At 38.8% G+C, this 13996-nt stretch overlaps 1 protein-coding gene across 2 annotated transcripts; it reads left to right on the top strand.

The window, feature by feature from the left end:
• The first annotated feature begins 10149 nt into the window (after positions 1-10149).
• Positions 10150-13992, top strand: LOC105057155 (small ribosomal subunit protein eS7). Of its 2 annotated transcripts, none has more exons than XM_010939643.4 (6): positions 10150-10261; positions 11401-11499; positions 11572-11645; positions 11734-11857; positions 12903-13085; positions 13730-13992. In XM_010939643.4, the coding sequence occupies exons 2-6, from the start codon at positions 11425-11427 to the stop codon at positions 13850-13852; spliced, it is 579 nt and encodes a 192-aa protein (XP_010937945.1). In that variant the 5' UTR covers positions 10150-10261; positions 11401-11424; the 3' UTR covers positions 13853-13992. The 2 variants fall into 2 exon arrangements, with proteins under 2 accessions (XP_010937945.1, XP_010937946.1); XM_010939644.3 differs by lacking the exon at positions 10150-10261 and adding an exon at positions 10312-10401.
• Positions 13993-13996: the final 4 nt, after the last annotated feature.

Here is a 13996-nt window from a genome sequence, read left to right as displayed (position 1 = left end):
GCTTGGCTCGACTCTCATGTTTGCCCATCCATGATCAGGAGACGATTGTCCTAGGGCATGGGGGTGAGGAGATTCAAAAGCTCTCAAAATTAGGAGAAGGTCGAATATCGAGTCGAGATAGAGATTGTTAGAATTTGATACCTCGAGATTCGATCCATATTGAGTCCACAATGAGATCCATGATGACGAATGGAGTCCAACGAGCTCAAAATCACCTCAAACGGAGTCTGAATGATCGAGATACGCTCGATTGAAATTGGCATGAAATTCGAAGCGATGGAGGCCGGCGAAGGCACGGTGGTGTGGCCACATGCGGCAGCGCGCGGCCCGGCCGCGGAAGTGCGGCCCAAGCTCAGGCACGTGCGTGGGCGTGGCTAGGCTCACGCGCACGTGCGGGAGCAGGCTGCGGGTATCCTAATCCATGGTGGACCGGGCGGTGCACCGATGGGTGCATGGACCATGAGGGCGTTTCCCATTGGGTTCTCGTGGTCCACCATGGATCGGGCAACATTTCTCCTCTGTTTCTAGTGGTCTACAGGTTATTCTGTAGACCGATGCATGATCGGATGGCTTAGGGAGTTCGCACGCACGGTCGGGCTCACGCACGCATGCAGGAGCAGGCTGCGGGTATTTTAATCCATGGTGGACCGGATGGTGCATGACTGTGAGGGCATTTCCCATCGGGTTCTCGTGGTCCACCATGGACTGGGCAAGGTTTTTCACGATCTACAGGTTATTCCATATACCGATGCACGATCGGATGGCTTAGAGAGTTCATGATCGCGATCGAACGGCTGTGAGCCATCCCTGGGAGAACAGATGCATGATCTGGCATGATCGGATGCAATCCAATAGCCAATTTCTGATTTGAGGCATGATCGGATGGTCGAGATCTTCACAGGTCCCATCAGAAATGTGATTCCGATATAGCCTGGGTTTTAAGCCTTTATAAGGCCCTGTTCACGAAACAGAAGGCATGGTGTGCGGTTTTGTTCGGCAGAGAACCCAGGGAAGAGAAGCACGACACCGATAGAAGCAGGAGCTTCAGGCAGACTGTTGGACAGTGGACATCCATCGCTTCAGGGGTTCAAGAGGATTTTTCTATAGAGAGCTTTTGTGAGAGAGAATTTTCTGTGAGGGAGAGATTTGGTATACAAGAATTGAAGGTGTGATCTCCTATTGTAATTTTTTTCTTTTCTCATAGTGAAACTTGCATGCCCTATGGAGATGAGTCAATTTTTGTCTGATCCACGTATTTAATTATTTTCTATTTTATTTTTTCTTTCTTCTTTTTATGATGCACGATATCGAAAAGATCCTAGGAGGTGGTGTCCTGACCAGACATCCACCAACATGTTTAATCCATTTTGACATAATAAATAGTTAGACTAAGCGACATAATTATGATCTATTTTATTTAATCTATTTAAATTATTTAAGATTTATATAAAAAATTTAAAATTTATTTAAATTATTTAAAATTTAGAATAAATTATATTTTTAATTTTGAACTAAATCAGATTTTCTGATATCATCCCTAAATTATAAAAAGTTAAAGTTCAATATCTAAATTATTTAAACTGATTTAATATTATCTTTCGGCATGATTTCAATAATTTTCTCTCGTCGCATCCGATACTTACATAGAGTACCTTATACTCGCATAACCCAACTGACTTGACGTGGCTTAAAATATTTTGAAAAAAATATTGCTAAGCTAACCAAAATTTTTAATTTCAGAAGATATCCTCTTCCCCTCCGAGCAGCAATCATCTTCTTCCTCAGCTTCCCTAAAACCCACCAAGGGCCCGTTCTTTTGTAGGTAAAAGATTTGATATACACCATCATGAAGAAAGAGATGATCACATGCCATATATGGATCCAAGAGTCAAATTGATGATTTTGCTCACATGCGTAGAAGCATGATATGGTGCGAATCAGATTTGGCAGAAATTTGAAAGAAATTATTGCTTGGAAAAAGAGCCGAGTTTAGAAGCTTGTTTTGTTCTTCCTAATTCACCATGATCTCCAGCCACCATCATTTCCATAATAGCAAGACGCAATCAAGGTTATTTTGTTCTTCCTAATTCACCATGATCTCCAGCCACCATCATTTCCATAGTAGCAAGATGCAGCCAAAGTTATTTTGTTCTTCCTAATTCACCATGATCTCCAGCCACCATCATTTCCATAGTAGCAAGATACGGCCACTATTATTTTCTTTGTAGCAAGATATAGCCACATCATTTCTATGATAGTCAAATTCTGTTATTTCCTTCCATTTACTGAATGTTTTATGTTTCCTCTCTTATCTATATAAAGGGAGGCGACCTATGTATTCAATTCAGATTTCAATAAATGAAAATGAGTGTTGCTGATTTCTCTTATCTAACCCCTGTGTGTTAGTGGCGAGTTATAAATCCTAGAACTTATCACTCACATTCTTCTTTTCTTGAGTGTGACGTTCTACCCCTTTGTGATCTGATTGTGACGATTTTCTTATCAATCAGATTTCAAAGATTTCTTTTTTTTTCTCTTTTTCTGTGCTCCAACCTTTATTCTTACCTATTCAAGATAGTTATTTAGGCCTAGGCACATCAGTTTGGTATCAGAGCCTGAGGGAGTATTTGACATCCAAATCATGTCTAAAGGAGACGAGACCCCTGTCATTCCTAGAGGCATGAGTCTGGAACAAGCTCAGATTATGGGGCTCCAGTGGCGTCAAGAAGAGATGATGGAACAACTCAATCGCCTAACACAAGCGTTTGAGCGGTTGGCAACACTTCCCCCACCACCACAGCGGCATGGCCATCCAGCACCACGACGAGTTGATCGCAATGATGAAGAGGAGTATGACGAATCCGGAGATGATGATGGTGTGGAGGAACACCCATGGCAAAGGCGGCAGCAAAGGAGTTTGGGAGACAATATTAAGATGAGGATCCCATCCTTTAAAGGAACCAGCTCACCCGAAGAATATCTGGAATGGGTGCAACGTGTGGAGAAGGTCTTTGAATGTCAAGACTATTCTGAGGTAAAAAAATATAACTTGCTGCCCTTGAATTCACTGATTATGCTAATCTTTGATGGGAGAATGTGAAAGCTCAGCATAGGAGGGATGGAGAAGAGGAGATCCGAAACTGGAGGCTTATGAAGCGGATCATGGAGAAGCGATTTGTCCCTCAATATTATAAGCAGGAGCTGTACATCAAGTTACAAAGCTTGAGACAAGGGGGGATGTGTGTTGAGGATTATGTCAAAGAATTTGAGATGCTGATGATGAGATGCGATTTGCGAGAACCTCAAGAACAGACCATTGCAAGGTTCTTAGGAGGCTTGAATAAGGAGATTGCTGATACGGTGGAGTTGCATCTTATGTGTTCCTTGACGATGTGATCAAACTTGCTGTTAAGGTGGAGAGATAGTGCAAGCGTGGTGTAAGTAAGCCAAGTAAGACTACCAACTCATCTTCCTTATCACCATGGTTCGTCCCTAAGACGGTGCCAAAACAAGTAGAAAAAGGTGATTCTAGCAAGCGAGTCACAGATACAGCCAAAGAAAAAGAGGTGGGGAATTCACAACCTCCCAGACGAAGTCGAGATATCAAGTGTTTCAAGTGTCTTAGTTACGGTCATATAGCCTCTGAATGTCCAAACAAGAAGGTGATGTTCATTCGAGAGTCACAAGAAGAAATTGAAAATGAAGATGAGGCTATTTTGGAAGAGGTAAAAGAAGATTATGTGGAGTTTGCAGATGAAGGAGAGCTGTTGGTTATTCGTCGCAACCTGAACCTACAAGCCAAAGTGGATGATGAGTAGCGCGAAAATATCTTCCATACCAGGTGCACCATCCATGATAAGGTATGTGGTGTTATCATTGATGGAGGTAGCTGTACCAATATGGCTTCTACTATTTTGGTAGAAAAACTTAATTTGGTGACTATGAAGCATCCCCGTCCCTATAGATTGCAATGGCTTACTGACGATGGTGATGTGAAGGTTACAAAGTAGGTTGTAGTACCTTTCTCTATTGGCAAGTCCTACAAAGATGAGGTTGTTTGTGATGTGGTTCCTATAAAAGCCAGCCATCTTTTTTTGAGAAGGTCTTGGCAGTACGATCGGAGGGCTATTCATCACGGCTTCAAAAATACCTATTCATTTACCAAGAATGGGAAGAACATAGTGTTGGCATCACTTAGCCCGCAACAGATCCAGAAGGATCAGCTTGTGATTGAAAAGGGCAAGAAAGAGAATCTATTTGCCAACAAGGGGGAAGTGAAGCGAGTTTTGACTAACCATGAAATTATTTTTGTTCTTGTAGCTAAGCAGGTTCCAAGTGAAGAAGTCTCCCTTCCACCACAAATGAAGGAGATCTTGGAGGAATTTATAGATGTGTTCCCGGAAGAATTACCAAAAGGATTGCCACCAATCAGAGGAATCGAGCATCAGATTGATCTCATTCCAGGGTTTGCCCTACCAAATAGACCAGCCTATAGATGCAATCCCGAGGAGGCCAAAGAGTTGCAGCGGCAAGTTGCGGATCTTTTGGAGAAGGGTTATGTGAGGGAGTCTATGAGCCCATGTTCAGTACCAGCTCTGTTGGTACCAAAGAAGGATGGATCTATGCGGATGTGCGTGGATAGTAGGGCGATAAACAAGATCACAATAAAATATCGCTATCCAATCCCGCGACTGGATGATATGCTTGATGAGTTGAATGGAGCTAAGGTCTTCTCAAAAATAGACCTTAGGAGCGGATACCATCAGATTCGCATGAAGGAAGGTGATGAATGGAAGACCGCATTCAAGACCAAGTTCGGATTGTATGAGTGAACGGTCATGCCATTTGGCTTGTCCAACGTACCTAGCACATTCATGAGATTGATGAATCATGTACTGCGTAAGTTTATTGGTGATTTTGTGGTTGTATATTTTGATGATATTCTAATTTTTAGCAGAAATCAGGAAGAGCATATGGAGCACCTCAGGGATATTTTTGAGGTTCTGCGACAAGAGAAGCTATATGGCAACCTCAAAAAGTATCATTTTTGTCAGGATCGCATAGTCTTTCTTGGCTATGTTGTGTCACAACATGGAGTGGAAGTTGATGAAGAAAAGGTGAAAGCGATCAAGGAGTGGCCTGTTCCTACTAATGTATCTGAAGTGAGGAGTTTTCATGGTCTAGCATCCTTTTATCGGAGGTTTGTGAGGAACTTCAGCACTATTCTTGCTCCTATCACTGAATGCATCAAGAAAGGAGGAGAATTCAAATGGACTGAAGCAGCCCAAAGGAGCTTCGAGTTGATCAAGGAGAAGTTGAGTTCAGCACCCATTCTAGCTCTACCCGACTTTTTCAAGACTTTTGAGGTAGAATGTGATGCCTCCGGTGTGGGCATTGGAGCTGTTCTGATGCAAGAAGGGCGTCCCATAGCATATTTCAGTGAGAAGTTGAATGGTGCAAGCTTGAGCTACTCTGTCTATGACAAGGAGTTCTACGCTCTGATTCGGGCTTTGGAGACTTGGCAACATTATTTATTGCCAAAGGAGTTCGTCATCCATACTGATCATGAATCTTTGAAGCACTTGAAAGGACAAAGCAAGCTGAATCGTAGACATGCCAAGTGGATGGAATTCTTGGAAACCTTTCCTTATGTGATCAAATACAAAAAAGAAAATGTCAATATCGTGGCTGATGCACTTTCCAGGAGGTATGCTTTGCTTTCATTGCTTAATACTAAACTAATGAGATTTGAGTTGATTATAGATCGATACAAGGACGATCCAAAATTTACAAATATTTATGAAGAGTGCGAGAAAGGAGCTGTAAATGGCTATTACAGGCATGACGGATACTTGTTTAAGTCAGGTCGGCTGTGCATTCCTAACAGTTCTATTCGAGAGCTTTTGGTGAGAGAAGCTCATGGTGGCAGATTGGCGGGTCATTTTGGAGAGAAGAAAACATTGAAGATGGTGAAAGAGCACTTTTATTGGCCAGTTATGATTCGTGATGTGCATCACGTCATTGAGAGGTGCGTTACCTGTAAAAAGGCGAAGAGCAAAGAGACTTCACAAGGGTTGTATATGCCGCTACCTGTACCAAATCAACCATGGGCAGATTTGAGTATGGATTTTGTACTTGGGCTGCCAAGAACACAAAGGAGGAAGGATTCGATTTTGGTGGTTGTGGATCGATTTTCAAAAATATCTCATTTCGTGCCATGCCACAGAACCGATGATGCTTCACATGTTGCAGAATTATTTTTCAAAGAGATAGTACGTCTTCATGGTGTACCAAAGGGCATTGTGTCTGATCGAGATGTCAAGTTCTTGAGTTACTTTTGGAAGACCTTGTGGAAGAAGCTCGGTACTAGATTGCTCTTCAGCACGACTTGTCACCCACAAATCGATGGTCAGACCGAAGTGGTAGATCGTACCCTCTCTTCTTTGCTTCGTACTGTTGTTAACAAGAATATGAAGAATTGGGATGAGTGTTTGGCTTATGTTGAGTTTGCTTACAATCGTAGTATTCATAGCACTACTAAGTATTCTCCTTTTGAAGTGGTTTATGGGTTTAATCCTATCACCCCACTTGATTTGGCACCACTTTCAATCAGCAAAATAGTTTGTATGGATGGGAAGAAGAAAGCTGAGTTGGTTAAGTCCATGCATAAGAGCGTCAAGGAGCAGATTGAGAGGAAGAATGCGGCTTATGAGAAGGCAGCCAACAGAGGAAGAAAACAAGTTCGCTTGGCTCCAGGTGATCTTGTTTGGATACATCTTCGCAAAGAATGATTTCCAAACCAAAGAAAATCTAAGCTCATGCCGCGTGCTGATGGTCCATTCTGAGTGTTGAGAAAGTGAATGACAATGCTTACAAGATTGAATTGCCTGGTGACTACAATGTGTCCGCTACATTCAATGTTCGAGATCTTTCTCCTTACTTGGAAGATAGTTTGGATGATAAGGAATACTTGGATTTGAGGGCAAATCCTACTCAACAAGGGAGAAATGATGTACACCATCATGAAGAAAGAGATGATCACATGCCATATATGGATCCAAGAGCCAAATTGATGATTTTGCTCACGTGCGTAGAAGCATGATATGGTGCGAATCAGATTTGGCAGGAATTTGAAAGAAATTATTGCTTGGAAAAAGAGCCGAGTTTAGAAGCTTGTTTTGTTCTTCCTAATTCACCATGATCTCCAGCCACCATCATTTTCATAATAGCAAGACGCAATCAAGGTTGTTTTGTTCTTCCTAATTCACCATAATCTCCAGCCACCATCATTTTCATAGTAGCAAGATGCAGCCAAAGTTATTTTGTTCTTCCTAATTCACCATGATCTCCAGCCACCATCATTTCCATAGTAGTAAGATACGGCCACTATTATTTCTTTTGTAGCAAGATATAGCCACATCATTTCTATGATAGTCAAATTCTGTTATTTCCTTTCATTTACTGAATGTTTTATGTTTCCTCTCTTATCTATATAAAGGAAGGCGACCTATGTATTCAATTCAGATTTCAATAAATAAAAATGAGTGTTGCTGATTTCTCTTATCTAACCCCTGTGTGTTAGTGGCGAGTTATAAATCCTAGAACTTATCACTCACATTCTTCTTTTCTTGAGTGTGGCGTTCTACCCCTTTGTGATCTGATTGTGGCGATTTTCTTATCAATCAGATTTCAAAGATTTCTTTTATTTATTTATTTTTTTCTCTTTTTCTGTGCTCCAACCTTTATTCTTACCTACACAAGATAGTTATTTAGGCCTGGGCACGTCAAGATTTACCCATGAAACTATATTTTTCTGGGTAAGTATTTTCCAGGTAATATTTAGACAGGAAAAAAAACTTACCTATGTTCTTTTATACATGGGAAAGTGGCTTTGAAATCTGTTACCCATGTTCTTTTGCATTATTACTTTTCCGGGTAAGTTGCTAAACTTTATCCATATTTTCCATAATACCCTTTATGCTTCTTGGGTCAAATTTGATGATTTATTTATAAAACTTAATTTTTTTTGTACCAAACTAAGTAATTTTTTTTTGTACCAAACTAAGCTTTTAGTCTATACCAAATTATCCTAACATAATAAAATTATCAACTTCTAATAAAGATATATTTTATTAGTCTGAGTTATTAGGCATTAACAATAGAGCATCGGAAACGAGAAAAAGAATATTTTAGGAATAAAATTAAGAGATCACTTTACCGGTTGATGGGAAAATCATTTAGCCATCTCCTGGATGGATAAAATTTTCCTCCTATTTCATGGGTAAATGCCACCCATGGAAAATAATTTACCCATCTTAAAATCTGTGAGAACATAGGTAAGTTGGTCAATAAAAAAGTTGACCAACTTTCTCATGATATTTACCCATAAAAGAACGAGCCCTCAAATATTATCTCCGCCCCTTACTTCTCCTCTTTCCATCACTTTCTCTCCGATTCCAAGATCACATCCGGAGAGAACCGAGCAATGAAGAAAATAGAGAGAGGAGAGAGAATTTTCAAGAAATGAACTAATAGCGGTAGTAGAGGGAAGATGAACCTCACATCTCGCATGGTGGTGATAGTGTTCTTAATCCTTGCAGCTGCGGCACTGATGGCGGTTTTCCTTACCTTCTTCCGGCCCTGGGATCCTAAGATCTAGGTGGACAACGTTCAGTCCCGATCTTCTCCGCCACCAACGACACCGTCAACTTCGCCTTCGCCTCGTATATGGTGGTGCAACCCCTACCGCATCACGCCTTCTCCCACTATGACAACATGTTTCAGCTCGTCTATGTTGGCAACCATGTGGGCTTTATGTTTATCCCCACCAGCTAGATTGATGGCAGCCACACCTAGCACATGACTACTAATTTCATCGTCAACTCCTTCTCCCTCATGGTGCTGCTACTGTCGGGGGGCAACATAGAGATGGTTAGGATCTTGTGGTTTTTTCACATACCACGTGGATGCTATCACCGGATTTGTTTTTGGAATTGGAGAGAAAGGATGGAAAGAGAAGAGATAAAGGGCATAGATAACATTTGATGGATTTTAGGAAGACTATTGTCGAGGATGTCTTCTGCAATTAGAGATCTTAGCTACATCAGTAATATTTTTTTTAAATATTTTAAGCTATGTCAGTGTTGTCGATTGATCCATGCGAGCAAAAGATACTTCACGTAAACATCTTAGTTTGCTACATCAGATTTTCGATAAGAAAAAAAAATCACAGTTGCATCTGAGGATAACATTAAATCGGTTCAGGTAGTTTGGAGACTAAACTTTATCTTTTTGTGGTTTAGAAACTATTTAAAAAAATTCAATCTAGTTTAAAAATCAAAAACATAATTTATTATAAATTTATTTAACCTCTTTAATCTAATATAATTTATTTATTAAATATCTTATATGAATGTATATATGTTTAGTAAAAGACCAGATTCAATGTTAGATTCCAGATCTATTTATGTAACGGGTAGAATTTAAGTTGTCCGATGATCTCGTATCATATCCCGCTTATATCCGACCTCTCTAAAGGCCTGTTTGGTCAAGCTTTTGGAGAACAAGAAGCTACTTATTTTTTAAAAAAATATTTATTATGAAAAAAAAAATGTTTGATAAAATTTATTTTAAAAAATAATCTACCTCTGAGTGATGGCAGAAGCAGTTTTTCTTCTCTAGGAAGGAAGAAGAAAATTGAAACTTTTCATTGTAAGCAGAAGTATAAGCAAAAAATTAATTTTTTCAAGATAAAAATATCTTTACTTAAAATCATTATTTATCATAATTATCTCTATTTATTTTTATCTAATATTTCTATTATTTATAATAAATATATATTTTTTCATAATTTGACAGTTAAAAATATAAAAAATTTGTCAAACAAACGATTTTTTTTTATGATATTTTTTATAAATTTTATTTTAAAAAAATAATTTTTAAATAAATTGATTTTTATAGTTTGGCCAAACAGACCTCGAATATCAAAAGATAGAAAGAAAGAACATGGTACACGAACATTTGACACCCTTCTGATTCCGTTCAGAGCGCCGTGATCGTCAAGGCTGCTGGACGGTCTTGATTCAACCGATGAGTACACTGACGTCGATTATCGCTGAAGTCTCAATGTTAAGCCGCAAGGGTAAAAATGTCCAACCCTGGGGGCCTTCATGGCGGGCCTTGGCTCGAATAGAAGCCCTAGGCGCCGTTGCGATCTCTCTCTCACTCTCTCTTGACTCGCGCCCCCCCCCCCTCGCGCAAGGTACTTCCTTACTCCCCGCAAGCTACGGTTCTCCCTGCTTTCATTTTCTTTTCCGGATCCACGCATCGTAGGAGTCGATCTCAGTCTCTCTGTTGCTGGGTTTTCGGTTTTTTCAAATTTTGTCTCCATTAGCATTGCTTGTGAGTTTTTCCTTAATACTATCATTGTAAAAATTTGATTTTTCCCCCTTTTTTAGTTCTCGTGTCATTTGACGCAAACATGTTTTCGTTTTAGATTTCATTACTGTGGAAGACTGTGAGCAGGATGAAATTAAAAAAAAAGAATTTCAAAAAGTTCTATCAATGTGGTGTATGCTTAGGTGTGGAACAAACGGAACTTTTTATCAGAATATCCATTTTTGTCAAACCATCAATCTACGGATTTGGTGATGCTTGTAGAATCAACCTAATATTTCGGATATAACTATGGTCGCATTTGAGATGTAAAGATTTGTTTTAATGAAATTTCAGTTGTGTATGTCTTTATATCCGGTTTACAAAATGCATCCTATACGGTTTTTAGTGGGAAAGATTCAGCATATATCTGTCAGTCTACATCATCTTGTATTCTATTTTCATTTTTATATGTCTAGCTCCATATTCATGCGCCCTAATGGCATCGTATGACGACGAATATACTGGTTGTGTTTGTAAAAAAGCATGCTGATGGTATCATTCCTTTGTCCCAGATATATGGTCTTGATAGGTTGGCTTTCTTCTAAACTTTCTTATGGATTTAAATTGACCTATTAAAATCACCTTTGAGGGCATTATTCGTTACTGCTGGACTATAGAGTACTTAATTTACATTATTTACGGGAGTTGGCATGTCTCTTGATTGCATATTTGCATAGATGAGTAGCAAGATGTCCTTATTAAGATTGACCTATTAAATCATTTTTGAGGGCATTATTCGTGACTGTTGGACTATAGAGTGCTTAATTTGCATTATTTACAGGAGAGGGCATGTCTTTTGATTGCATATTTGCATAGATGATTAGCAAGATATTCTTATTAAGCAGTGAGAGACATACTTTTTTTTTTTTTTAAAGGTTGAAAAGCTGTTTAAGGATGTTGGCTTCTGATGAATGTTAGTTGTTTTAATTCTTGATTTGGTCTTTCTGCTATTCCCTTTTGTAGGTTTACATTGCAGGGCGGATCAAAATGTTTACCGCAAGGAAGAAAATTCAGAAGGACAAGGACCTTGAGCCATCTGAGTTTGAGGAGAGTGTTGCTCAGGTTAGTTGTGCATGAATTTAAACGTTTCAAGCTTGTGCTTGTAGATTCTAAAAATTTGTTGTTTTATTGCAGGCTTTATTTGATTTGGAGAACAATAACCAGGAGTTGAAGAGTGACCTGAGAGACCTTTACATCAATTCGGCAGTGTAAGTGTGGTTTATTTGTATTTGCATGAATGCTTTGAACAACTACTTAGAGAAGTTGTTTATAATTGCACTGGGTCGCTTGATGCAGCCAAATGGATGTAGCTGGCAACCGGAAAGCTGTTGTTATACATATACCCTACAGACTTCGGAAAGCCTATAGGAAAATTCATGTGAGGCTTGTAAGAGAGTTGGAGAAGAAGTTCAGTGGCAAGGTGATGCTTCCTTTTTCTAACTTGCAATGCTTCTTGACTTTTGAAATCAAGTTGACTGTTGTTACAAGGAAAGAGACAAGAGACTTAAACATGTTTGATGAACCACAAGTGTTTCTCTGTTTGTATTTGTTTTTAGAACAATTTTTCTTGTATGCTTGATGCTTATGTGCATCTAGTCTTAACAGTTTTCATGTGTCTCACAACATTTTTCATTATTAGATATCTCTTCAACTTCATCGGTAGAAGGTGAATCCGGTATATTTGGTTTACTAATTGAATAATACCTAGAATGTTTTTGATAATTATTCAAAACATTGCTTTCTCTGTGAATATGAGTGGAATGGAGATAATGGAATAATTAGGCATCACAGCAATGTCGATACATCTGCCTCAGTGTCTCAGTTGTAAGCATGTGGTGGAACAACTTCACTTTTCTGAAGTCTTATAGTTTTCTAAGGATTTCACTTCTTTGCACAGACTCGGTTGAAACATTTTAGGGATTGCTTCTTTGTAACGGACTCTGATGAAACAACAAAATCCTTGCATGTTTGCTGCTAAAGTACTTATGCTATCCCATGAGTGTTCATGATGCATGGAATTGCAGATTGCTGGGAGTTCCCCAAAGCTCAAAACTCTGTCTGGAAATATTAACCTGCTTTGCTGTATGGCTAGGTGAGCCAATGTTGGCGCAAAGCATATCTGAATTTTGTATTTTCTCCGTAATTTCAAATGTAATATTTTCTTTCAGTAATCAAAAGAAAATAAGTAAAATCTGTAAAGTCACCTTAGGTGATGGAAAAAATTGTGCTTTATTTACACTAAGTATGATGCTGCAATTTGATTGCATGGGTAAATGATCAAGATAATTTGTCTATCTCAGCTCTCTATCTTCAATTTCTGCATATTTCAGATTCCTATAAGGCCTTCAAATAGAATAGTTTTGTCGGCTTCTTGTATGTTTGTTGTTGTTGTTAATATTTATTTGGTATTTTATAAACTAAAAGTTAAGTTTTTGTCATGTTACTGACTCTGCTTTCTCTTGTAGGATGTGATTCTTATTGCAACGCGAAGGATATTAAGGCCACCCAAGAAAGGTTCAGCTATTGTGCGCCCTCGCAGCCGCACCCTCACTGCTGTTCATGATGCCACCTTGGAAGATGTTGTATACCCAGCAGAAATTGTTGGGAAGCGTATAAGATATCATTTGGATGGATCCAAGATCATCAAGGTTCTGTGATTAATGTTTCTTGAGTTCTGTTGTTAGATATTCTAGTTGCTGCTTATTGATCTGATTTTTCTAGCGGAGATAATGTTTCTTAAAATGACCAAAAGAATACGAGAGTTCAAAAGGTTTATATCCTTTATATAGGCACGACAATGATTCTTTCCTTTTTAGATGCTGAGGCAAGCATAGTGGAGCAAGTGATAAACTGTGTTTCTTTGGTTTGGTCCTTGCTAATGGCAGATGTGTCTGTTATTATTCATGATTATAATCTGCATATTAATAATCAATAACTATAATGTGTCTATAAATAATTAATAATTATAATCTTGATATGATTCGTTTGACAACTTGATAAAGAAAGCATCAAAAAAATTCTAGAGGTGTTTTCTGCATCCCTGACCTGATGAGCTTACCAGGTAAAAATATATTTTGGTGTAGGAGGTTCTGATTTTATAATGCTGCATTTTGATGCGATTATTTGGTTACTTGCCTTATTATTTGCCTATAAAATAATTAATTTTCTATCTTCTCTTTTGGTGTGGCTTTGTTCTTTTCAAGATCATATAGAATGTATGATTTCTGCAATTTGACAACTTTGTTTCAGTTACTTCTGCACAAAACTGAAAACAGGTGATTTCTTGCGACAGATTTTCCTGGACCCAAAGGAACGCAACACCACCGAGTATAAGCTGGAAACATTCACTGGAGTCTACCGCAAGCTCTGTGAGAAAGATGTGGTGTTCGAATATCCGGTGACTGAGAGCGCATGAAGATGCTATTGGGGGGTTGTCTAGATCTTTAAACATTTTTGTTGTGAGGCATTTGCTTTGGTTATTTTGTTTATCGTGAGAATTAAAAGGTTTTGATGACTTGATATTCAGTTAATTTCAATATTTTGTCTTCACTGCCATCTC

The sequence above is a fragment of the Elaeis guineensis genome, chromosome 14 (assembly GCF_000442705.2).
Source record: "Elaeis guineensis isolate ETL-2024a chromosome 14, EG11, whole genome shotgun sequence".
Lineage (NCBI taxonomy): Eukaryota > Viridiplantae > Streptophyta > Magnoliopsida > Arecales > Arecaceae > Elaeis > Elaeis guineensis.
This window is presented reverse-complemented; position numbering and strand designations above follow the sequence as displayed.

What these genes read in the sequence shown, in the direction of transcription:
- LOC105057155 (XM_010939643.4), top strand. Translation starts at nt 11,425, where the DNA reads ATGTTTACCGCAAGGAAGAAAATTCAGAAGGACAAGGACCTTGAGCCA. An exon ending in AGAAGAAGTTCAGTGGCAAG is followed by an intron (nt 11,858 to 12,902) that starts GTGATGCTTCCT and finishes TTTCTCTTGTAG; the next exon opens with GATGTGATTCTTATTGCAAC. An exon ending in ATGGATCCAAGATCATCAAG is followed by an intron (nt 13,086 to 13,729) that starts GTTCTGTGATTA and finishes TTCTTGCGACAG; the next exon opens with ATTTTCCTGGACCCAAAGGA.